Source organism: Thunnus thynnus, chromosome 1 (assembly GCF_963924715.1).
Source record: "Thunnus thynnus chromosome 1, fThuThy2.1, whole genome shotgun sequence".
Classification (NCBI taxonomy): domain Eukaryota; kingdom Metazoa; phylum Chordata; class Actinopteri; order Scombriformes; family Scombridae; genus Thunnus; species Thunnus thynnus.
In genome coordinates, this window is record NC_089517.1 from 5,536,218 (window position 1) to 5,560,980 (window position 24,763).

At 40.3% G+C, this 24,763-nt stretch overlaps 2 protein-coding genes across 7 annotated transcripts in view; one reads left to right on the forward strand and one right to left on the reverse strand.

The window, feature by feature from the left end:
* tp53bp1 (tumor protein p53 binding protein, 1) overlaps window positions 1–12,712 on the forward strand; it is a 27,833-nt gene extending 15,121 nt beyond the window's left edge. For 3 of the 6 annotated variants that reach the window (XM_067609219.1, XM_067609383.1, XM_067609302.1), the window contains exons 16-28: window positions 1,263–1,521; window positions 2,484–2,552; window positions 2,649–2,801; window positions 3,365–3,585; window positions 3,887–4,057; window positions 5,512–5,909; window positions 6,776–6,967; window positions 7,180–7,359; window positions 9,288–9,476; window positions 9,576–9,670; window positions 10,826–11,022; window positions 12,161–12,297; window positions 12,388–12,712. In XM_067609219.1, the coding sequence (XP_067465320.1) occupies window positions 1,263–1,521; window positions 2,484–2,552; window positions 2,649–2,801; window positions 3,365–3,585; window positions 3,887–4,057; window positions 5,512–5,909; window positions 6,776–6,967; window positions 7,180–7,359; window positions 9,288–9,476; window positions 9,576–9,670; window positions 10,826–11,022; window positions 12,161–12,297; window positions 12,388–12,575 (2,449 nt within the window). In that variant the 3' untranslated portion in view covers window positions 12,576–12,712. The remainder of the gene's footprint in view (window positions 1–1,262; window positions 1,522–2,483; window positions 2,553–2,648; window positions 2,802–3,364; window positions 3,586–3,886; window positions 4,058–5,511; window positions 5,910–6,775; window positions 6,968–7,179; window positions 7,360–9,287; window positions 9,477–9,575; window positions 9,671–10,825; window positions 11,023–12,160; window positions 12,298–12,387) is intronic. The other 3 variants (XM_067609541.1, XM_067609626.1, XM_067609458.1) reach the window with 2 other exon arrangements.
* tubgcp4 (tubulin gamma complex component 4) lies at window positions 12,697–23,312 on the reverse strand. Its single transcript, XM_067609749.1, has 18 exons — window positions 23,120–23,312; window positions 21,270–21,398; window positions 21,055–21,177; window positions 20,921–20,974; window positions 20,774–20,830; window positions 20,055–20,134; window positions 18,850–19,051; window positions 18,596–18,761; window positions 18,388–18,512; window positions 18,247–18,297; window positions 18,062–18,167; window positions 16,584–16,691; window positions 15,933–16,077; window positions 15,647–15,824; window positions 14,394–14,528; window positions 14,188–14,304; window positions 13,969–14,108; window positions 12,697–13,803 (listed from the first exon to the last, which is right to left on the reverse strand). The coding sequence occupies exons 1-18, from the start codon at window positions 23,195–23,197 to the stop codon at window positions 13,797–13,799; spliced, it is 2,001 nt and encodes a 666-aa protein (XP_067465850.1). The 5' UTR covers window positions 23,198–23,312; the 3' UTR covers window positions 12,697–13,796.
* Window positions 23,313–24,763: the final 1,451 nt, after the last annotated feature.

Sequence of the window (24,763 nt, forward strand, 5' to 3'; positions counted from 1 at the left end):
ATAAAGCTCTCCTTGGCAGACTTCCTGGGTACCCGACATGTCTTATTAACTATAGTTCAATTTCACACTGCACTAGGTCCCAAGACTATTTTGATCCTTGAAAATCAACATGTTAGCCCTGAGATTGGGAAATTGGCTTGTAAATATTACGCTCCATACAAGTGGAACAACTTGCAGAAGATGGTAAAATTAGATGAGCTAATCCCTTTTAATCATTTTAAATCTCTTTTTAGCAAACACAGGGCAGTGTGAATGCATAAGCTTTGAGCTTTATGTGCATATATTGCTTTTTATTGACTTAATATGTTTTCATATTATGTTTTATTGCTTCTTATATTTGCTTGCTACATATTTGCTTTTTTATATTTGCTGATTATGTTCACTGTTATATATTTGTTTTGTAATCAGGGTGTCCTTGTAAATGGCCTACCCTTCCAAACAGTCACGTACGATGGTGGAGTGGCTGGTTTTGGATCTTTGGGTGAGATGTGATGAATTGTTCAGATATGAGGACAGTCTCTCCTGGAAGGCATTTATAATATATAATATAAGAGTGACACATATAGTTGTGTAAAGAATGAGAAATGACACGACTTAACAAAGAAGTTGAACCGCTGCGTGCTTTCTCACCTTCACACATCTGCCTATTTGCTGCATAAAGTGGGTGACAGTGATGGATTATCGGTTTTGGAAAGTTACAAAAAATTGTCAGACACGTCCCCAACAATCCTGATGTCAGAAAGGTGTGCTGGGAATGGGGTTTCTGAAGATGTTGGACCATCAGAGAAGCACTCCTGATGAAGCATACTGTAGTTAGGCTTAGTTTAGCCTCGTTTGCGATGTCTCATCCGGTTTGTGGGAAACAGTACTGGATGCTTGCTATTGAAAAGCTCACGGAAGCGGCTATTTACTGCTCTTAATCGTGTTGAGGAAGTAAGTCAGATGTACATTTGCTAAATCAACCTCTTAGTCCTCATCCTTGAACTCTTTTCTCTTATAAAAAAGGATTTGTGCTGCTTGAAAACACTTTCTATAAAGCATAAATCTCACTTTTGTGTAGCTTGTACTAGTAAGTTTCTGGATCTTTTCTCCCATAACTGAGTCGTGATTGTCTGTAGAAAAATGTCATAACAATCCATCCCCTTATTGTCAAGATATTCACTCTGAACTGAAGTGTTAAACTAACAGACCTACAGTGTCTTCTCATACTGACGCTGTATTTTTGTTGGTTGTCTGTGCCTTTTTTTTAAACATCTCTGCAGGAGTGAGCTGTTCGCCTCACCGCAGAGGAGCCCTCAGACTCCATCGCCGGGATGCAACAGCCTCCCTAACAGCCAATCGGAGCCTTCACAGCAGGTGGCACCGCAGGAGACCGCCAGCGATCCCTTCGCCCTCACAGAGCAGTCTGAGGAGAGGCGAGGGCCGCCAGAGCCGCCGACGCCAAACAGGACAGATGTCAGGCAGAGGGTGGTCTCCCAGCAGACCCATGACAGCACCATCACCTCCAGTCCGTCCAACAAGGTCAGTCAGTATAGATCTACTGCTCACCACAGCGCAGAAGATTTACAGTAGGGCTGCAGTTATTGATTGTTTTCATTATTGATCAATCTACTGATGGGTTTCTTGATTAACTGATGAATCACTTGCTTTATCGGGAGAAAAAAGAACATTATAGAGCTCAAGTTGACATATTTACACATTTTGTTTTGTCCGAGCAACAATCCACAACCTCAAAGCAGCTGATTCACACATTAGAAAAGCTGAACCATCAAATGTTTGGTTTATTTTCTTGAAAAATGACTTAAATGATTGATAAAATGCGAATAGTTGCCAATTAATGTTCTGTCGATCAATTAATCAACTTATCTGTCACGCTCAAACTTAAAAACGGTATTCAAATTTTCCTGAAGATACTCGTCGTCATGTCGACAGTCAGGCATCCGTCTCTTATAAAGTTTCATCAAACTAACATCATGTAGCACAACGTCCTCTTCACAGTCAGAGGATTTTATTGTCTCCACAGAAACATCATCACAATGCAACCAAGGCTCACGCTCAATAAAAAAATAAACATAAATGTAGTTTAAATTTAATTTTCATTGCAGAATTTAAATAACATTAAGTTGCCTCAACACCTTTTTTTTTTTTTTTTTTGGTTCAGTAATTCAAATTTACACCCACACTTCGTATAAGATCTGCAATTACAGATCTCGTTATGCACAAGTAATGTTCTTTTATTATTCGATTTAAATGAAATGTCATAAAGAGATGCTTGGTTGTGAGTTTAACACATTTTCTCAAATGTTGTTAAAGTTAATAATATTTGAAGCTTTTCTAATGATTTAACTTCCTGGTTGAGCTGCTGCTGTGCTCCATGTTTTTGTTTACGTACGTTGTGACTATATTTTAAAGTTATGTTTAAGTTAATTACTGGACATAACATTTCATAGCGTTTAGAGGCTCATATGTCCTGTGTGTCTCAGCTCCGTCAGCGGACAGTCTCCCAGCAGACCAGCTTCGATGCACCGGGGCTGCGCTCCCCAGCTGGCCGGGTACGGAGATTCAGGTGTTTTATATGAAGGAGAAAATTACAGCTTCTGTCTGAATATCGTCCGGTTGACACTTTATATATTTTTTTTGTCTAAAAGGGCGAACCGGAGACTCCGTCCTTTCGAAGAGCAGCAGGCCCCGCCCATCGCAGACACGTGCGCACCATCCAGGAAGTACGGACGACCATCACACGGATCATTACAGACGTGTATTATGAGGACGGTAAAGAGGTGGAACGCAAAGTCACAGAGGTAACAGCAGATTATTTGATATTTACTTACTGTTACTGTTTTTATTCAAATGTGTGGAAGCTGCTGTTGTATTTTCATTAACTGTCAGGAAGTCCTGACGTTGCATCCGAGCTTCTTCTATATATCAATACAATCTCTGGTTCAGCTTTTCTTTCACTGGTCTATATGAAAAAATACCTTACTTTCCATATTCTAAAACAACTTACAAGAAACTACAGCTCCCGCTAAAATATACCAGCATGACAGCACCACAGTCTGTATATAAAGACGGACGTAGTGAGGTGTGATGTTAGCCGTTGGTTTAATTGGAGCTGGTTTGAAGCCAAGAGTTGCAGCTTACAGTTGGCGCTATCTTCTCCATTTGGAGCCAGAAGCTTCCACATAAGGAGCGCAGGGTGTTGCCTTTCACACTCTGGAAACACGCCCAGTTATCTCAGAACTGAAGCTAAAGCTAAATAGTTGCACAATATGATCTGCAGCTTTGGTAGCAAGTTAGAAATTCACAGTACATATTTAATTTTAATGTGAAAGTGAATGTCATTGCTATCTGTTGATGTTATCAGGAGAACGAGGAGCCAGTGGTGGACTGCCAGGTGTTGGACAGCGACATCTCTCCATGCCGCACGGGCAGCAGCTCCATGACCTCCGGTGACCTCGGTGACATCAGCTCTCTGTCATCCAAGGCCTCCAGCCATCACCACAGCTCCGGAGGAACCAGCAGCAGCACCGGCTTCAGCAGGCCGGACTTCATCATGCCGCTCAGCCGAGGGGCCAAATCCATCAGGTGCTGCTGCTGTCTCACTGTTTCTCCTCAGTCCTGTCAGTCAGATCTCTGCTTCGTCTGTCTATACTAGTTGCATGCTGGATCCTGTGTCTTTCCTTCACCTTCTTTGACTTTCTAACACCCTAATTTCTCAGTGATTCACTGATACCTGCCTGCTTCAGGTTCAGGTTGCTTCCAGGCATGAATCTGGGGTCACTACACACCCCTCAGTCAATGAGGTGGCGTCTGAGTTGAAGAGTAGCCCCAGAGCTGTGCCTGCGCAACCTGACCGGCTCCATTCGTCCCCTCTGTGTGTCTGCAGTCCCAGGAGGGGAGGCGGGCATCAACAGAGGGGTCACAGGGGTCACAGGGCAGGGTCAGTGGTCACAATGGACAGAGGCTACGGCACCCTCGGGTCCCGGGCCTTCGTCCCGCTGTCACCCAGAGGAAGGGCTAGAAGGGGCCGACCCCCGTCCCGCTCCTCCCCATCCAGGTGAGTCCTCCCGGAGGCTCGCCTTGCATTTAGAGGCTGAAATGAACAGCTTGAACCGGCACAACCTGCAGATCTCTAATAACACTTTACTTTTCCTCTTTTCACTAATCTTCTTGCACCTTACTCACTCAGAACTGCAACTAATGATTAGTTTCAGTAGCAATTCATCTGTTGATTGTTTTTTTTTTTTCCAATAAATCAATTAGTGATTTAATCTTTTCTCTTCCAAATATAATAAAATACTGAAAAATACCCGTCAAGTTCCCAAAGCCCAACAGGACATCTTTTTCCATCCAAAAACCCAAAGATATTTGATCAATAATGATTTGAAAATAAAACCAAAGAATCCTGCACACTGTTTATCACTTTAATAACGCAGCATTTCAGTCCTCAGACCTTCATCTGGGAAAAATTCATTATTGTTTGTATCAGGGCTGCAACTAACGATCATTTTCTCGATTTATCGGTTAATCGTTTGGTCTATAAAATGCCAGAAAATAGTACAAAAAAAAAAAGAGCCTTCAGATGTTTTTTTTCGTCTGATCATCAGTCCAAAACCTGCATATTATTCTAGATATCTATATCAAAGAGAAGCATTAAATCTTCACATCTGAGAAGCTGAAACCAGCAAATTTTAAATAAATACGACTGAACAAATATTCAGTTGTTATTAGTTGATTAATTATCGCAGCTCTAGTTTGTATGAATTTTTCTTCACGAAGGCCTGAGCAGTGAAACGTCGCGTTATGAAAGTGATGGACGATGTGCAGGATTCTTTGGTTTTCTTTTCAAATTAAGAGGTTTTGATTGTTGGAACCCGTCAATAACACTTTATGATAAATAATGATATAAAACACAGAAAAGCAGAAAATCCTCACATTTGAAAATCTGGAACCAGAGAATGTTTGACCAAATAGTTTCTCTGTAAAAGTTACTAATTAACTAATTGTTGCCAAACTAATGTCTAATGCACTAAAGTCAAATGTTCAGATTTCATATGAACTTTTCCTGAATGAGATATCAACATTTTACAGGGTATTAAATTGTATCATTGATTTATAGCCATATAAACCAAACACATGCTGCAAAAGTACATTTATCAAGGACTGAAAACTTTCTAGTACTCTGTTACATCACCTGCCTTCACAGTTAGTCTGAGCTGTTTACATGTTGGTGGATAAAAGTTGATTTAAATATGTTTTTGTTCATTATTATTCAGTGTGTTTTTGTCAGTAAACCAGAAAAGATATAATTGAAAACTGTGGAACATGTAGATTATTATTCTTATAGATAAAGACTAAACATAGAACAAACACTGGAGGTTTTCCAGTTCCTGTCATGTGATTGAAATCTTTGGTTATGTGTGGATGGACGTTGAGGGAACATGTTAGCAGGAGCTCTTTAAAGTAGCTCCTCACGCCGGCTGCGGTCTAAACAGGCTCTCTCTCTTGAAGGGGGGGCGGTCCAGGCTCGCTGCATCGGCTTGGTCCTCACGGTCAGCCGCATTCCTCCTCGGAGGACGAGCCCTACACCCGCATGTTGCCGCCGCGCCTCCCCATCAGCCCCACAGACGCCGAGCTCCCCAGCCACTCCGACTCCCTCCGGTCGTCGCCGGAGGAGGCGAGCTCGGCCGGCAGCAGCTTCGTGGGACTGCGGGTGGTGGCCAAGTGGTCGTCCAACGGCTACTTCTACTCGGGCCGCATCATCAAGGACGCCGGGGAGGGGAGGTTCCGCCTGCGGTTCGACGACGGCTACGAGTGCGAGGTGATGGGGAAAGACATCCTGCTGTGTGATCCTATTCCCCTGGAGACGGAGGTCACCGCTCTGCTGGAGGATGAATACTTCAGCATAGGTGAGCGAGAGAAGTGATCTCCACAGATAAATGAATACTTTTAAATGTGACATGTAGACAGAAAATATTCAGCATGTCATTCAGGACCGTTGAGGGAGGGACGAGGGGTTGGTTGGATACGAGGATGTTGCAAATGATCTAACAGGACTGTTTGGATTTACAGGATCTGTGCACAGATGTGATGAACTACTTTGTTTTGTCACATATTTAATTCACTGAATGACTCAAAAATGGACGTTCCATCTGTCTATTCTGTTTATGAAGGATTTCTTCATTTAATTTCCAGAAAATGTGATATATCTGTATGTATATATCAGTATATTGCTGTATAAAATTATATATATCTTCGTCGAGGATTTTATCCCTATTATCTACTTTTAATAGGAAACTAATGAGACCACATAGTGTATGTATTCATCAGAATAATATCGTATGTGTTGGAAAGAAGATAAAAAACAATACTATAGGAAAAAAAGATGTCATACTGTTGAAACATACTTAAATCTTTTGGGGATTAATTCATGTGTGTGGGCGCGTTTCTCTAGTATAAATGACCACTTTAATATCACTAAATTATATTAAAAAAAAAAAAAGAGAGAATACATAAATAAATTGCAGCTGTGGTTAGAGAGGAACATCAGTTCTACCTGCAGGTGGAGGTGTAGTTTGATATTTTAAAGCAGCTATAATCCATTGACTCACTGTATGAGCTCATAGTGATGAGTTATCAGTGACTCTGCAGCTTGATAGCGATTTTATAAAAGCCTCAAATCAAAAAACTAATATTGTAAAATGTTAAGTCTAAACCCAGGACTTCTTATGATCCTCAGTCTTGTGTGTGTGTGTGTGTGTGTGTGTGTGTGCAGGTGTCGTGAAGGGCCATAAGACGGAGGGTCAGGAGCTGTTCTACAGTGTGGAGAAGGAGGGTCAGAGGCAGTGGTACAACAGGACCGCCGTCATCCTGTCTCTGGAGCAGGGAAACAGGCTGAGGGAGCAGCACAGCCTCGGACCCTACGAGCCCTCCACTCCCCTGGCCAAGGCCTCCGACATCAGCCTGGGTAAGACGACCTATAGGCCAATAGGAGCTCTTGATTAGTAGCATCACCTTTTTTTTGAGCATCTGCTTTTATTAGATAGTAGTAGACCTGACAGGAAATGACCAAAAAACACATCAATTCATTGAGGAAAAAATATGAAAATAATAGTCAGTTGCAGGCCTAGTATATAGACGGATCATTGATAAAACGTGGGTCCATCATTATTGTTATAGATAACCTGGTGGAGGGAAAGAGGCGGCGCAGAGGACCCCCCGGAGATCAGAACACGCCCAACCGCAGCTCCTCCAGCAGCCCCCGAACTCCCGGACCGTCCGGCAAGAGGAAGCTGATCCCCTGCGAGGACGAGAGGACGCCGTCCAAGAGAGGCCGCAGGGGGGCGGGCGCCAGAGCCGGTACGGAGACGCGCTCGCCGAAACCATGACTGCATCTTAACGGGGAGGGGAGGGGGCGGGGTTTAGTTCTTCATAGCAGGACCGTTGTTTGGTTGATTCAACCTCATCTTCAACAGGGAAATTCAGCTTTTTGGAGGATTTTCCAGGTTTTTCAGTTGATGTTTTGATTTTATTTTTCTTTCTATATTCTTCCAAATGAAGCTTCTGTGTATTTATATCCATTATCAGAACATTTTTATCGTTTTTAGACTTTAAAAATTATACATGGACTTTTATATCAAATTTTTGAGGTTTTATTTAGTTTTGCTCTGTAATAGTACTTGATTTTAAGTGATTTAAAATAAGTTTTTAGCAAAGTTCATGACTTTTAAACACATTTTTACATTATTATCCATGTTACTTTGAACATGTGAAAAAGTTTTTAATGAAATCAGTCTTGTTTTCTGTCTTCATGACAAAAATATTCCACTGACGGCAATGATTGTAATTGTAAGGTGTGATTTTTGTGCTGAGTATAACTAAGACATTCTGACCTCCATGTCGCCTGCGTCCATCCTGCTGCTGCTGTTTGCTGGCCGCTGCTGAGTCTGACTCGGTAATTAAAAACATGTCACATGTTGGTCCACCGGTGGAGGGAAGATGTGGAGAGAAATATTTCTGTAAAATCACAAGGGCTGTAGTCTCCTGGTCGACTGGTCGATTAGTTGGTCGATATGCTCTCATCCGACCAAATTCTCATTGGTCGAATAATCTCTATGTTCCTTTCATAAGAAGAAAAGTGCTGCATCAGTAGTCTTCCAGGATTAATCCATTATTTCCTGCAGCGGGAGGAACAGACTAACAAATTACCTGTGAAAACGGTAAATGTATTCAAAACACCCCCGATGTTTTCACAACTTTGAACTCGCCCAACCTAATGGAGACTACTGGGTCTAACTGTACTCAACGTTTACTGAGCGTTTACTGAACGTATTTAACGTTTACTGAATCAGTTTCTCCTGTAATTATAACAACGAGAACTCCTGCCAGGTCAAAAAAAATATTTTAGTCCCAAAAATAACGCCAAATATCCATTCATTCGGAAATCAATAGCGTTTGGGAGTCTCTGTGCAGCGCTGTTCCGGTACGTGAGTCAACCTCTGTGCCGTTGCCTGGGAAACTGTTGGTAGCGTAACTCCGTTAAGGAATACGTCATTACGTAGTATGTTTGCGCAGCCAAAGGGGAAAGAGTGAGCGGCAGGAAAGTGACGGTGGATGCGGAGCAGAGGAAAAGGTTAGCGGTAAGTTGTCAGTCTGGCAGTAAATGTACAGTACAGACTCCAATGTAACAGTCAATAATTGCTAAAAGAAAAAAAAAAAAACAACAAGTCTGCCGTTTCCCCAAATGCTGGAAAAGTGAAGGAGGTTAGCTCCGAAGTTAGCAACAATGAGTTAGCTTAACCTGAAGACGCTAAACAGAAATAGAGAACAGAGAAATATGCGCTCTGTCCCGTTACATCCAACCTCCCCGCGACTAATCGATTAGTTGAGGATTATGTACGATTTCAGCCGACCAAGATTTTCTTTGGTTGACTACAGCCCTATAAATCACAGGTGTTTCTGCTTTGAGAATCAGTTCAATACAACCGGTTTATGTTTGATCGTTCACCGAAATAACAAAAAACTTTTCACTCACTTGCCTTTAACTTTCTAGCCAAACAGATTTTATTCACCCAGACTTTAAGAAATCTGTCTCTGACATTTTTGCACAGCATTAAATTCAACAGCAGAGAGTCTCTGTCACTCTGGATAATCAACAGAACGCACTATCAGCAGCAATATCTCAGATTATATCAAACAGCTAAATACCACTACATGTAAGTGTTTTATTTAGATGAACTGATCTTTTAAATATGTACTTTAACATCTATGTATCATCTTGTCTACAGGTCAGCGTGTCGGCGTCTGTAACACCTCCGGCAGCGGTACAGATCTTCCCGGTCAGTCATGTGACCTGCCGGAGACTCACGGTCCGCTGCCCCAGAACTCTTCGCTCTTTATGGGCTTCGCCTTCATGCTGACGGCCTCGTCCGAGATCGACCGGCTCACCAACAGGCTCACCAGCGATGACGAGGAGGGTGAGGCAGACGATGCGTTACCGTGCACGCTAGCTGCTGCTGAATCTGCAGTTTCCTTTAGGATCGATAGTTATTGTCGATATTTTTTTTTTGTTACAGATTATGTGCAGACGGGTCCGTATAACAAAGCGTACACAGAGTCCCAGCTGCAGGCAGGTGGAGGCTTCGTTCTGCCGGACTTCAATGAAGAACAAGTAAGCTCTCTGAAAACACCAGAAACATGAAGCTTCCAACGTTCAGTAAATACAAACGTTTGGATTAAAGCCTGATGAATTTACAGCTGCAACTAACGATTACTTTCAATATCGATACATCTGCTGATTTTTATTTTCTCGATTTTATCAATAAAATGTCTGAAAATAGTGAAATATTGACATCACAGTTTTCCCAGAGTCAAAGGTGACGTCTTCAGGTGTTTTGTTTTGTCCAAAACTCAAAAATAAATCGTTTACAATCAGATATGACAAATAAAGCATTAAATCGTCACATTTAAGAAATTGAAAACAACAAATTTCTTGCATTTTTGCTTAAAAAATGACTAATATGATTAATCGATGATCAGAATAGCTTTGATTGACTAATGGAGTAATAGTTGCAGCTCTAAATAAATCTCATTTATGATTACTGCTTTCAGTGTTCATAACCTTAAATTATTCTGGGTTTAAGTAGCTAACGTGCTGATTCATTTCAACATATTGTAGAACTTCCAGTTCAGGTTAAATAGCAGCTGTTAATCTGCATGTTTGCTCATAAATAAACTGATATTGATTCATATAAATGTCAGATATTATGTTTCAAACAAAGTTAAACATGCAAATACAGTTTGTCACACAATGTGTCACGTCCTTGTCATTTTTCACTGATATACTTTTCATGGTGGTATTTTAGGACATTTATTCAGCCAAACAATAAGTAAACAACAATAAATAAACATAATCATAATTAATAAGAATAAAACAAGATGTAAAGAAAGGAAAAACAGAAAAAGACAAATGACAATAAATAGATGAATGTCAATAACTAAATGGATAAATAAAGATGAAAATTAAGTTACAAGTTCAATTTATTTGCATCCATATTTTCATAGGTCAGGAAAGGTTGCCAGGCAACAAAACATCTGAGTAGATCCTTTTATGGAGTATATTTCCATTTTTATTATTAGTAAATATTGTAACTGTATGTTAGCATACTTAATTTACTTTCATCATGTTTATTATTCCAGATTTTATTGGTTTCCATATTGTGACATCATCATATTGTTAAACATGTGACTGCATTTATCCAACATGATAAACATCATGTGTATGTGAATAATGTGGTTTATCTGTGGTTTCGTTTCCTTGTTTCAGTGTAAAGCAGCCTATCAGAGCCTGCTCATCGCAGACCAGCACTGCCGCACCAGGAAGTACTTGCTGTGTTTGGCCAGCGGAGTGCCGTGTGTGTCTCATATATGGGTACGAGACTGCTGCAAAGACAACAAGCTGCTCAACTACAGGAACTACCTGCTGCCTGCCGGCGTCGGGCCAAATGACGCCATCGTAGAATGGTGAGATGAAGCGCCACCTTCTGTCGCTTTTTATTCATCTTCACTTGATGGATTAATCAGCCTCTGTGACTCGTGTGTATTATCCTTCAAATCAGAGCGAAGCTTCTGCGGCAATCATTAAAAAAAACCCAGAAGATTGTTAAAAAAACACTCACTGCTGTTTTGTAGTTTCCAGAATCATCTAAAACTCTTCATATCGGAACCAAAACATATTTCATCTGTTACACAGTAAAAACATGTTAAACAACTTTCATCCAATATTCCAAATGTTAGTATGTATGAAAACAGACAAACATGTTATGGAAAAACATTACAGACAAATGTATGTGATAATAAAACCTTTTGATTCATAGTTGCAGTGTGAACTATTTAAAATGATTGTTTGTAGTATTGAACTGGGACACAGCTAGTGTGTTTATACAGGGTTCCCACACCACCTCAAACATCACATTGAAGGACTTTTCAAGGACTTTGCAGGCTTAATTCCCCTAAATTCAAGGACCCAACACGGCATAGGTTGAGACAGGGATCAAGGTTAATTACTGTTAGTTTGTATAATGAGAACTATCAGGCTTTATAGAAGCTCACAGACTTCTATAACACAGCAAAACAATATTCTAATCTTGCACTAAATATATCAATTCAAGCACTTTCAATGACCCTTGGAAGCGCAGGTTATAGATGTAGCAGGTCTGTCAGCAGCAGCCCAACAGCAGAAGTGTGATACATCCTAACCAATATAAAATAAAAGTTTATCCAGTTTAAAAAGACACTTGGTCACTGGTCTGAAGATGCTGACTGAAACTTCACAATAAAGGATTAAACAGCTTCCTGTAATCCCACATTTTGTTTACATGTAGAACATCTTCCGACAACGACATACGAAAACATTTTAATAACTAACTTTCTGGCACAACTTCACCTACTTCCAACAAGTCTAAAGCAACTTTATAAAGTTAAACTTATAACTAACATTACTGCCGAGGCAAGACAAAATATATAACTTTTTAATAGCTTTTTTTTGAAGAAGCTCAATGATTTAAGACTTTTCAAGACCTGCAGATAAATGTTTTAATATTATCTTGTGCAGAGCCAAGACAGCTGGACTGGCTGTTCTAATACAGTTTTCTCTGTTAAGGCATCCCCGCTGCAGTCCCTTCAAGGCCCTGCGGATCCTGCTGGTGTTCGAGAAGCCGGAGGAGCTCTGGAGTCAGCTGATCACGATGGGTGGAGGCTCCTCCGTCCGACAGTTCCAGGCAGACAAAGACGGCTCCGGTACGAACTTCACCACATGATGCACAAACAAGAATATTACGCTTGATCTTTGTCACTGACAGTTTTTGTTTTTTTCTCCTCCGTCTGCAGACATTCCTGCCGGCAAGTACGACGTCGTGGTGACAGACCATGCCTGTCCGCCATTGGTAGAGAAGAACGTGACGTCACAGGAAGTCCCGCTGGTGTCCGCCGAGTGGCTCATCCAGAGTCTCATCTGCGGGGAGCGTCTGGGTTTCCACAGCAAGCCTCAGTATCGCCATGACTACTCATCCTCATAATCCGACTCCTCATGTGCAAAAATGCCTTCGACCATATTAAATGTTGAGCATTAGTTCTGTTGCATGCCTCTGCTGTATATAACTTTATCCTGTCTGTTTTTATGGGATAATAAATTGTGACCCTTGTTTCATTTTAATGGATCTGAGTTTATTTTCTCTACAGATGATGATACATGCAACAAAGGTTTAATATTTACAGTTTATACAAGGAGCAAGAGCTGTTTCAAAGAGTCAGATCAGACAAATTACAAAAAACTATTTCACACTTAATCCCAGTCGTATCAAACCATGCAGATAGTTTGATTTATTTCTGCCTCCATCACAATAAAGTGAAATGTGGTTTCCTTTGTCGTACTCGCAGCACTGAAATAACTGACTGGAAATCCAGTTTTATAAAGTTTATTAAGAGCTTCATTTAGAAAGTGATCTGCTGGCTGTGGATGATTTACAGACTTCATTGTAAACAGTTGTCTCTAGAACTGATTCCTATCAAGGAAATAATACTTTCAGATTATATTTATGTCATCAGTTTAGGAGAAATGTCACTTCTGGCTGGAGATTAGGAATTAAGAATCCCAAATAGGGAAAATGGGTTAAAAATCTTTCTATCTTGCAGCAGTAAGGGGAACGTTTCACCAAATTTGCAACGTATAAAATGTGAATTACAAAGTTAGATCATTTCCTCTCACTTAGCAGAAACAACGTCCCAGAGGATGTTTCATAAAGTAAGATTTCTAGTTAAAGCAGAGTTATTTCAGTAGACTGGACTGTCTGGAAATCCAGTTTTATAAAGCAGCTTCCTCACACAAACTGAAGAAAATGTCCTGCTAGCTGTGGATAATTTACAGACTTCATTGTAAACAGTAGTTGACACTAATTTCTACCAGAAATTTAGTCCTGATGAAGTTCTGAAAAAACAAGTTGTAAATGTTCTCTTTCAGTGCTGCGAGCAACACAACAAACTGCTTTCACCTTCATTATATCAGAGATGAAGACGGACTATCTGATCACTTCTGCACATAAAAGTTAAACTATCTGCTTGACCGGACATCACCAGGAGTAACTGAGAAAATGTGTTTTTGTAATTTAGTTGAACTCACCCTTTAAAGATAGTTTAACAGACATGTCACACTAACAGTGTTTTCACAAAACCTGAAGGACAAGACTGATGACGGAGTTCAACATGGACGCGTCTCTGAGTCGTAATCCTTTATGTTCTTCTCAAACACTGTAAGACAGAACATTTTAGTTTAACTAAAGCTCGCTGATCGCTGTTTGATTAGTGCATTCTAACAGTTGTTTAATTTAATGTCATAGTTTTAGTATCGTAACAATCACAGAAGTCTTTAAACTAAAACCAGCTGATAGAACATGATGTTGTCTCGTGTCCTACCTGCCCAGCGTGCCTCCTGCCTGCGTGTAGTACTTGTTGTAGTCCAGACGCAGTAACAGCTGAGCCAGATCAGAGTTTATCTGATGATTCCTCACGCTGGAGAGGATTTTAAACAGTAAGGACGACTGACGCCTGAAGCCCTGAAATTTGACATAAAAACTTTAGTACAAAAAACTATTTTCTAACATTTATGGAGAATGAAGAGAAGAGTTTGTCCACCTTGACCAGGATGTCCAGCTGAGCGGTTCCTCTGTCGTCCAGCGACGCCACGCTCTGACTGACCAGAGAGCAGAAGTTATGACACAGCTCCAGGATCTCGTTCAGACAGTGGAAGACCTGCAGGCGGGAGCATCTATTAAGACTGATGTATGTTTTTTTTATTCTGTGAACAAACAGTCTCACGGTTCGGCTCGTGGGTTTCGTACCGGCTTCAGGAGGATGAAGGACTGGGCCAGCAGGTTGCTGAGGAAATGATCGTGAGCCAGTCTGATGCTCTCGAAGTCTCTGGTGGAGTTGATCTGCTGAAGCAGCTGAGAGAACTGAGACTCCAGCACGTCCACCTGCAGACGAACGACAGGGAAACAACTCGCTCCGTTAATATGGAGCACCGGGAAATATGTCTCTGTTTCATCAGATTTATAAAGCGGTTTGTTCTCATTCATTGTGCGACTGTGCAGACACGAGCCTGACCTCCATAGTGATCCTGAAATAGATGCAGACGTGTCATTGTTTGCATATCAATACATCTTTCTGTTCCACCAGTCTAACCTGTCTCTGATAAACAACCATTATGCACAGCTGTGGCTGTTTACAGCATCTGTATCATCATCATCATCATGATGAATTCATCATGTGTTCCTGTAAACCTTCATCTGCAGTGATCTCTCAATCATCATCATCATCAAACCTCAGAACAGCAATCAGCACTAATTATGTTAATGACACTCACATCAACAAAGTTTACATCAAGCTTCACAGAGCGAAATGAAGGCAACATAAACAAGAAATTATTAAGCAGAATATATATATATAAATAAATAATAAAACTGAGTGCATAAATGTAATTAATTAAAATATAATAACTTGCTTTATGAATACAAAGCAATGTTTAATTTCCACTGGAACATGTCGCACTTGGATCAAAGTCAATTAAAAGTTTTACCATCAGGTATATTTATCTGGATTGTGTTATTTCCCAGTGTTTTTATATTTCCATTCATAATAACACATTCATATTTTTCTTGTCATACAAAACTTGAGGAGAAATGTCACTTCTGGCTGCCACTTTTTCGCAGATTAGGAACTGAGAATCCCACTTTGGAAAACAGGTAAATAACCTTTTCTTTCTTGCAACAACAAGAGGTTGACTTCAGTAAATGTGCAACACGCAGGCTGCGACTTGCAAAACATGAGATCATTTCCTCTCATGTTGATTTTGATATGTTTGATACTGAAAAGAAACTTCCATGCATGCATGAGCTGCGGATTTATCTGCACTTCATGAACGCTCGCAAGTCGCTTTTGTCTTTGAAGGTTCTGAAGATGCCTTCAAAACTGCAGAACATGTTTAATTCTGCTGCATGTGAGGTTGCAGAATCTCGCAGCATGTTCTGTTTTTATAAATACTGGTTAAGTGTGAGAGTTTACACATTTCCTCTCACCGTCCCTGCACTGTTACCTGTAGGTAATACTGCAGGTTGTCGATGAGGAAAGCCATGTGGTTGCGTAGTCTCCACTTGACAGCATCTGTCTGGCTGGATTTGAGGTGTTTCCTCTGCATCTGCAGAGCCCAGCAGTGCTGCAGCTGCGACTGCACCCGCCGCACGCTCAGCAGGTACCTGAACACCACGTTGTACCTGACAACAGAGAAGAAGAACAGACAGGAGGAGAGGATGATGCTCGTCAGCTGAACTCAGAGTAAACAGATGAAAAGAATAAAAGCTATGATAGAGAGAGATACAGACTTCTCCAGCACAGCAGGAGTGAAGAGGATGTGCAGCGGCCACTGGACTTTGTAGGTCAGGCCGAGAGCCGCCCAGCCTGTGGGAGGGATCTCACGAGGAGAAGTGTCTTGCGGAGGAGTGGCTCCGTCTCTGGGGCCCATCGTCTCTGAAGAAACAGTATAACACAGAGATAAGAAGAATGAACGCTCAGGATGCTTCACTCAACAGCACCGAATGAATAATCCTCTTCTACAGTGATAGTGGGGAGGTTTCACCATGTAAAGGTAATTTTAATATAACATATTTGGCTTTAAAATTATATAGAAAAGAGGAAAACAACAGAGAACAAGGGAAAAACATACTCAAATTTGAAGAATAATAAACATGTTTTCCATTTTCTTTTCTGGATAAATCAGTTGTTGATTAATTTGGTTTCAGCACTAGTTTAAAGACCGCACCATTAATGTGTGTTTAAAGTCAACAAAGTGTCAAGATGAAGCTCTCCAGTGACAAATAAATGATGCATCTGCCTCTAATGACAGCATATTTTATCAAAAAAACCACTGGATGGCGCCAAACACTAAATAAAGCAAAGTGAGAAGGTGTCTGTTTCTGTTCATTTCTGTTAACACAACATCATCCAGATGCTTTTCTCCTTAAGTAGATTTTCACCTTTGCTGTCTTTGCCCTGGTAGTCAACAGTGAGGTGCAGCAGAGGCAGGAGGTTGTCGTCGTCCAGTAAGACCTTATGAGCCGCCTGCTGAAACGCCACATTCACGTCTGTCGAATAGAAAACACACATGACATTAAAATGCATCCAGTTCCCTCTTATAACAGCAGTCGCCACACGAGTCAGTGAGTTTGGTGCTTAAATATGTCAGAAAAATTATATGCTGATGTACAAAAAGGCTTCATCACAATCTGGCCCCTACACCTCAACACATTTACTGCACCTTCTTCATTAAGGGCCAAAAACCAGCTAATGTGAAGGGAAAGTGGACAATAAAACCCCTTTGAAAGGGAGTCTACACCAGTAAATCACCCTAACCAGAGACATGAGGGCCAGATAATGAAGGAAATATCATTCAAATTTGAATTCTGTCTTAATACTTTATGAACATTATATCTGTCCTGCACTGCTTTGGCTCAGTGGGGTTAGAATCCCAGAATATGAAGTTAAGTAAAATAAAATGAACCGTCTCTTCGTCTCTGGTTAAATGGATTTGATTTGTCTTGATACTAATATATGCACATTAATTTAAAACAAACATACTATCTACATATTTATGAAGCACATGATGAGTGTTTCGGGGTTGCTATGGCGACAAATCTGCAACTGTTCAATATTATATAATAAAGTTTTCTTTCTGCTTGTGTCACCTGCACAGTAGATTATCATCAGCATAAAGACGTTGGTGTTGGTTTGCTGCCTGTTGACCTTGTGCAAAAATGGCTGAATTAGTACTTACATTAATTAGACAAAACTTTATTTCATTTTGTGGCTCATATATATTTATAACATCTGAACTCCAAACTGAACCGTGATGCCACAACACAAAGACAGCATGTCAATAAGACTCTGTAAACACTTTGTTTATAGAAGAGACATTTTTTTAAGTGGTCATGTGTTCATAGATAAGATAAAAACAAACTAACTAATAAATTAGTATCTTATTAATAGACATTTTCTTTTGAAAGTGTTTACTTGGGGTTTAAATTCTGGGCTTTGTCACAATATGAGTTCAACATGTTAGACCATGAATTCAATAATTGACAAAATTCAATATAAAAATATCAAATGATATTAGGATACTGTGATATTTATGTCAGCAATATAAATAAAAGATCAATATACCTACAAATAATAAAAGTATAAATAAGTGAATCAGTGGCTGAAATTTATGTTGTTTTGGTTTTATTACCTCCTGAAGGTTTGAATCAAAACTGTTCAGTCAATAAAAGATGTTTTATTATTATTATTATTATTGTTATTATATTATTATTGTTTTATTATTCCCTCAGTTTGTTTCCCAGTACGGCCTGTGATCACTCTGTAGCTGTAAATATTGATGGATTATTACATCGCAGCGACTCTACTGAACAATAAAGCCTGAAGGAGAACAGTTTCACATCTGAAGATGTAGATTTACCGTGTTCAGTGACGGCTGTCGGCGGAGCTTTCAGCATGTGTTGAGCGAGGTCAATAAAAACCTGGTAGAGCTCGCCGCGACCCAGCAGGTAGAAGTCCTTAATGATCTGGAGGAAGATACAAACGTCAACAACACTGTTCATCTCGAGTTATTATCATCAGAGACCGACTGTGACCAGTTCAAACCTTGAGCTGCTCCAGTAGATCTGACTCCTCCACCATCAACGTCCAGAGATGCTGAAAGTCAATTAGATATGTATTTGTGACTATTTCCTTTGTCGCATTGTGGCTTTATTTGAGTGAAATACTAACACTGAATGAGCTCACCTCTGCTACTGTGCTCCTGATGCGATCGATCAGGTTTTCAAAGTCCACCAGGCTGAAGAGCGGCTGCTGTTTGAGTCTGTGCAGCTCGGAGGCAAACATGTCCTCCTGGTGCTTCAGTATGGAGCCTAAAACAAACAAAACAAGTGTGTGTTGTGTTATTTTAGTGACAAATGAGAGTATTCTAGTATAATTCACTTTGATTTCCTACCAGCTCTAGATGGGCTGTGGTTGTGGTTTTCAAACATCTGGACGGATTCTCCCACGAAGAGGATCTTCTCGGCCACTCGGATGGGAATGTAAGAAGGCAGCATCTCTGTCCGCAGGGAGAACTGCTGGAGAGACGGAGCCAGCATGTTCTCCTCTTCAATCAGCCTCTGCACAACGACACAGCAGGACGTAATCAAGACTCGGTTTAAAAACACACCCGGAGCTTTTGTCTGCGTGCTCGACCACAGCTCTCACCAAGTCCTGCAGTTCTCGGAGCTGTTTCCCGCTCAAGCCTCCCAGACCCAGGTCCTCCTCTTCCTCCTCCTGGTTGGCGGCAGCTCCTCCCGCGCTGGGACCCTGCTTCACGAAAAACTCCTCACTCTGGTCCAGCAGCAACCCGTGCAGCATCCAAGCTGCCAGCTGTTTGTACATCACACCGTGGCACACGGCAAGAATCCTGCACGATGTGTTAAAAACAACATCAGATAAGATGAAATGACGATACAGACGATGACATCACCTGACGTTTGGAGTGACACTCAATAATAAGAGTTATTAGAGGGGCAGCAATAAAATAACTCGATGGAACAGGAAGTAAGTGATGACATCAAGCTCTATCCATCAGAACTGACACCAGAGTGGAAACCACATAAAAATGATACAGAGGAAGTTAAGAAAACATAATTTTTCTTCTTCTGTTGTTTAGTGACAGGTTAAAGGTATCCTGTGGAGTCTCTGACCTCTAGTAGCACAATGGAGCCGTTTTTTAAAGTGCAGCTCCATGTTTTCTTCATCACATGCACGGAGGTGACGTGATCAACAGTCCTGCCAATAGTTTCATATTATTCCAATGATCTACAGGCGTCAGGAAACACAACAATGCACCAGAAAAGGCAGAGAAGAAGAAGACTGTAAAGCTAGTAAACATGGATGTAAATAATGCAGCATTATGCAGCAAATGTTTTATGAGGAAGGAAATGAATTCAGCACTTTTGTTAGATCTCAAGGATAAACATGATGTGCAGAACTTTAGTTTGTTTACAATAAAACACCACAGGACACTTTTTAACCAGTCTAAAGCTGTTAAAAGTGTCTAATTTTGTGCTGTTTAACATCACATTACATTACTGTTCCTGTACTATGAGCAACAGCAGCTGGAATTCATGAGATGCTGTTTGACAGACGAGAGCTCAGATAAAACAGCGAGCACTTTAACACACATGGAAACATCTAAACATGTCATAATTTATGTGTCAGACAGCCATTATTACCTCACTCCAAACTGCAGCAAATGACTGATGCACATACTGTGTGTCATAGCAACCCAAACTAAACACTTAATTATTTGCAATCCTTTCAAACATCTAAAACATCTGTGTTTCTGTATCAGTAACACATGAGAAGACAACATTATTGCGACATACTGGTCTATAAATGATTCATCTCAGTTGCAGACTTACTTCTCTAGGGCCATGCGTACAGGAGGAAGCCCGCCACAGCTGTGCTTGTAAACCGTCTCCAGGATCTGACAGCCGTGAATCTAAAGCAGCACAGACGACGAGACAAAGAGCAGACGGTTGTCAGCTCGGTCACTGAGGTGTTACTCTGAGCTCACACAGAAATATCAAAGACGTGACCGAGTTTTGGTTCAAAGATCTGATATTTATCTTATAAAGCTGTGCAGCCATTCAATTAAACTCATGGTACCAGTCATGTCTCAGATTGCTGAGTTAATTTGAGGTTTTATGTAGAGCTGCAACAATTAATCGATTCATCAGCTGGTTGTTTCAGTCACTTTTTAAGCAAAAATGCTACAAATTTGCTGGTTGCAGCTTCTACAACGTGATGATTTTGAAGCTTTTATGTGTCATACATTATATTAAGCTGATTATCTTTAGATTTTAGACTGCTGATCAGATAAAATGTGACATTTGAAGACGTCACCATGAGCATTTTTCACTACTTTCCGACATTTTATTAACAAAACAATTAATTGATTACTCCAGAGAACAATCGTCAGATTAATAGATAATGAAAATAATGATTAGTTGCAGCCCTAGTTATATAAACTCAAAGTTCCAGCTGGTATAGAGATGAGTAGATGATGTTTGACAAGTGTTTCCATGTTTTCTTTCCAAATATGAGCTTTATGAGCAGCAAAGTTATAAACAGTCTTTACCTTCTGTGATTTTATAGTCTCTACCACCACCATCACCGAGGGAAACAGCAACTGGAACTAAAGAGAGAAAAAATACACATATGTTAGCTGTATTTAAATGAAAATATCTTAATATTACCTCCTCAAGTATTTTAAATAACACTTTACCTGATCGAGCTTATAATTCACATGTGATATCGTCAGATGTGGATCTCCGAGGAACTGAAACATAAACACAAGTTAAATGAGCATCTCCTCACCTGCGTCACCATTCATTGTTTATGGCGGCGGCGTTGTTTTACCTCTTGTTCCAGGTCCAGCAGGGCCTGTCTGTACGGCTGCAGCATGGAGTCCAGACCTGTGCAGAAAGCCCGCAAGTAAATTCCATGAAGTCCGGTCTGGCTGGGCTGGTTCATGTGATGTTCCTAAAAAGAGCAGAGCATGAACATTCATTTTCATTTTGTTCATTTAGGTTATGGTTAAATGGTGCAATGTGGCATCTGGAGACTCTACTCGCCTGTTGATGCACATGGCCGGTGTGTTGTTCTATGAACTCTGTGAAGCGAATGTAATCTGAGCCCAGTTTACAGAGTCGGTTGAGGACGCTGGTCTCACTGGGGTGAAGGAAGGGCAGGTCCTGGGACACCTGTAGGTGAAACAAAGTTCATGTTCCACAAGAAAACACTGTTGTGCTTCTAGTACATGAAAGATACAGCAGTGCAAAGCAAAGACGCCTCCTGACCACCTGACAAACAGACGCCCAGTTTGTGATCACCTCAGACCTTCTGCAGAGGTTTTCAGATGAGTCTGCAGTTGTTGGGTTGGACAGGAAGTGGACTACACAAACCTGGTGGACAGTTGAGGACTACAATAGAGCTGCAAGCAAATCTGTGGCATTGAACAACTTGTACAAAAGGTCAGATTTCCTTGAGTTGTATCTCTTCCATTGAAGCGTTCAGATGACACTCAGGTGGATTTGATCTACTCATCAGAGGCTCGTTCAACCTGCAGCCAGTGTTCACCTGTTATAAATACGGCTGTGCCTCAAGTTCCCTGCAGATCATTACTTACTAACTAGCATTGTGATAGTGGGAAATATGCCATCAGAACTAAGTGAAAGTGTCAGAAGTCAGATTGTTATTCTAAGCAAAGAGCAGCTTTCTCAGCATCAAATCATGGCTAGACTCAAGGTTGTCTAGCCATGGAGCTCTAAAACACTTTGCAGAAACCGGATCAGTTGTATCCAAAGCACGATCAGGCAGATCAAAAGTGATCACACCATATAGAAGATCAATACATCAAGCTTAGCTCCCTGAGAGATAGAAAGGCAACTTCATCACAGAGACAGAAAGTTGAATAAAGAACACAAGACTCCAATCAGCAAAAGTAGGGTCAAAGAAGTCTGTGTTGTTGTGTCTCAGAGGACGAGCAGCAGTTTCTAAATTACTTCTCAGGAGGGGAAACAAGACCAAACACTTGCAGTGGGCTAAAAAATACCAGCATTTCACAGTGGATGACTGGAAAAAAGTCCTTTTTACTGATGAATCCAAGCTTGAGATTGATGGCAGTAACAGAGGGGTGTATGTAAAGAGATGAACAGGAGAGAGAATGACACCATGGCGGTGGGAATATTCAAGTCTGGGAATGTTTTGCCTGCTTGTACCACTCTGTTCTTCAGAGACATGCTGGACCCTCCGGTTTGCATTTGTGTGGAAAAGGATTCATACTGCAGCGGGATAATGAGCCCAAACACACCTCAAAGCTTTTCAAGAACTACTTAAAGACCAAGGAAGACCAAGGCGTCCTGACTGTCATAGACTTTCCTCCACAGTCACCTGACCTCAACCCTATTGAACATCTATGGGGGCATCTGAAGACTGAAAAAGTAGGCACTCTGTGACATGACAAGAAATTCCCTCTTTGTGTTTCCCTGTTGAGCTGCGGTGGAAGTATAGTAACAAAAGAGGGACTTTGGCACTAAAAAGACTGTAACGTTGAAAGATATCTACTTGATTTGACTCATTTGGACGCTGAAGCTTCATATTAGCTTCAGATAAACTTTTAAATACATTTTTGCACAGACTGTGGATTTTGTCCCCCATCACTTACATTGTAAGTGTATTATGAAGGGATCTTCTAATGGTCAGTATGAACAGGAGGAATGATTACAGCAAGAAAAACATGTTTCACTGTTCATTTGGGCTCCTGACTGTTGTTTTAAGACACACTTGAAAAAATGTGAACCTGTTCTTTAAGCTAACTTGGCAGTAATTTATGTTAAAATGAAGTAAAAACATATATTTAAAAATGTGAATATTCAGAATTAACGTCATCCTGTCAGAGAGCTGCACCGTGTCTCAGTTTTACCTGTAAACCTGTCCGTTTGTTCCATGTGAAAATCGTTCCCGGATATCCGCTCAACGCCAGCAGCAGCTCGTGAATCATCTTAATTCACCTTTGGGATGAATTAAAGTAGAAAATGCTGCGGTGAGATTGTCATTCATCCACCAAAACAAAACAACACAAACTGCCGCCCGAGATGTCGCAGGCTGACTACGTCATCACGTCGCAAAGCATCACGGGAGGCGGCTGGTTGCGTCGTTTTTTTTCGTTTACCTTGATTTTAAAAGGAAATTGGGGGAAAAAACCTGACTTTTACCTTATAAATACCCATTTGTCTAATAATAACAAGGAAAATCTACATTGTATACGTCCTGTTAATTCTTTTATTGCAAAATAAGTGGACATTGCAGATCTTTGTACTTTTTGTAATCATCTTTTCTTTCTCTGTGATGTTGTACAGACCATAGACTGTATATACAGATAAATAAATAATACAATATAAATAATAAATAAATGTAAATCTTTATATACAGTTTATGGTACAAACCTTTTGACAAGAGCTTACTACACATATTTTCAGCTTCATTGATGAGCCTTCTACCTTTTACTTGATGTATTTTTTTCCGACACAAGAACAATTCCTTTCAGTGCATTGTCAATTTTTATATTTTGATGGCTAAATTTTATACCCAGAAATGCAAATTTTCACCTAGCTTGCTGCCTTTCCTTGCAGAAATTAAAAGTCTCCAGCATTATTTATAAGCCATATGAAGAACCACAAAAGTGCCTTACTACTGTCTTTAACACTCAGAAGTCACTTATGTAAACAAACATATAATCTTTATTTATTTATTCTTATTTATTTACCTAATCATCAATTCTCTTATTTCTTTTGGGGTTTTTTGTTTGTTTTTCTTAAAGATATGATTCTATTCCTGTGCCTTTTATGTTGTTTTATGTCCTTTATGGTTTTGTTCAACTGTTTGTTGTGTGTGATGGTTTTCCTGGTTATTACTACTACTATTACTGCTTCTGGGAAATGTAGTGGTACAATATTTTCCTCTGAAGTAGAAGTATACATTAAGCAAGTAGTATGCAGTTGTATATTTTGGGGGCCTTTTGTAATTTATCTCAGAGTATAATGAGTTAGAATAGTAACATAATTCAATATTTTTCATATCTAAGCATCACAATAAATCTATAGCTGTTTGGAGTCCAACCCAGGAAGTTGCCCTTCTGGTCTAATGGAAAAGTCTGCCCCTGACTACTACCACTACTACTACTACTACTACCACTACTACTACTGCTACTACTACTACTACTACTACTACTAGGGTGACTTAGTGTAATGTTTAAGCTCAAATGCATCTATCTCTTCTTCTAATAAATGCTGATGAAAAGGACTGCTGTAACGAGTTGACAATTCTGTCTTATATCAGGCAAGTCATATATGTTCTTAAATTGGTGAAATATGTATTTAAGCACATTAAATGTTCAGCACCAATAGTTATTAATCTTTTAATCTTAATCTAGTAATAAAATAAATATATCTTGCTGAAGTGCCAGTTGCAAAAATTGTTCCACGTCACTTTAATTCACTATTACTGCTACCATTGACTATATATGTAAAAATATAAAATACATTTATTTACAGTCAATGACTACAAC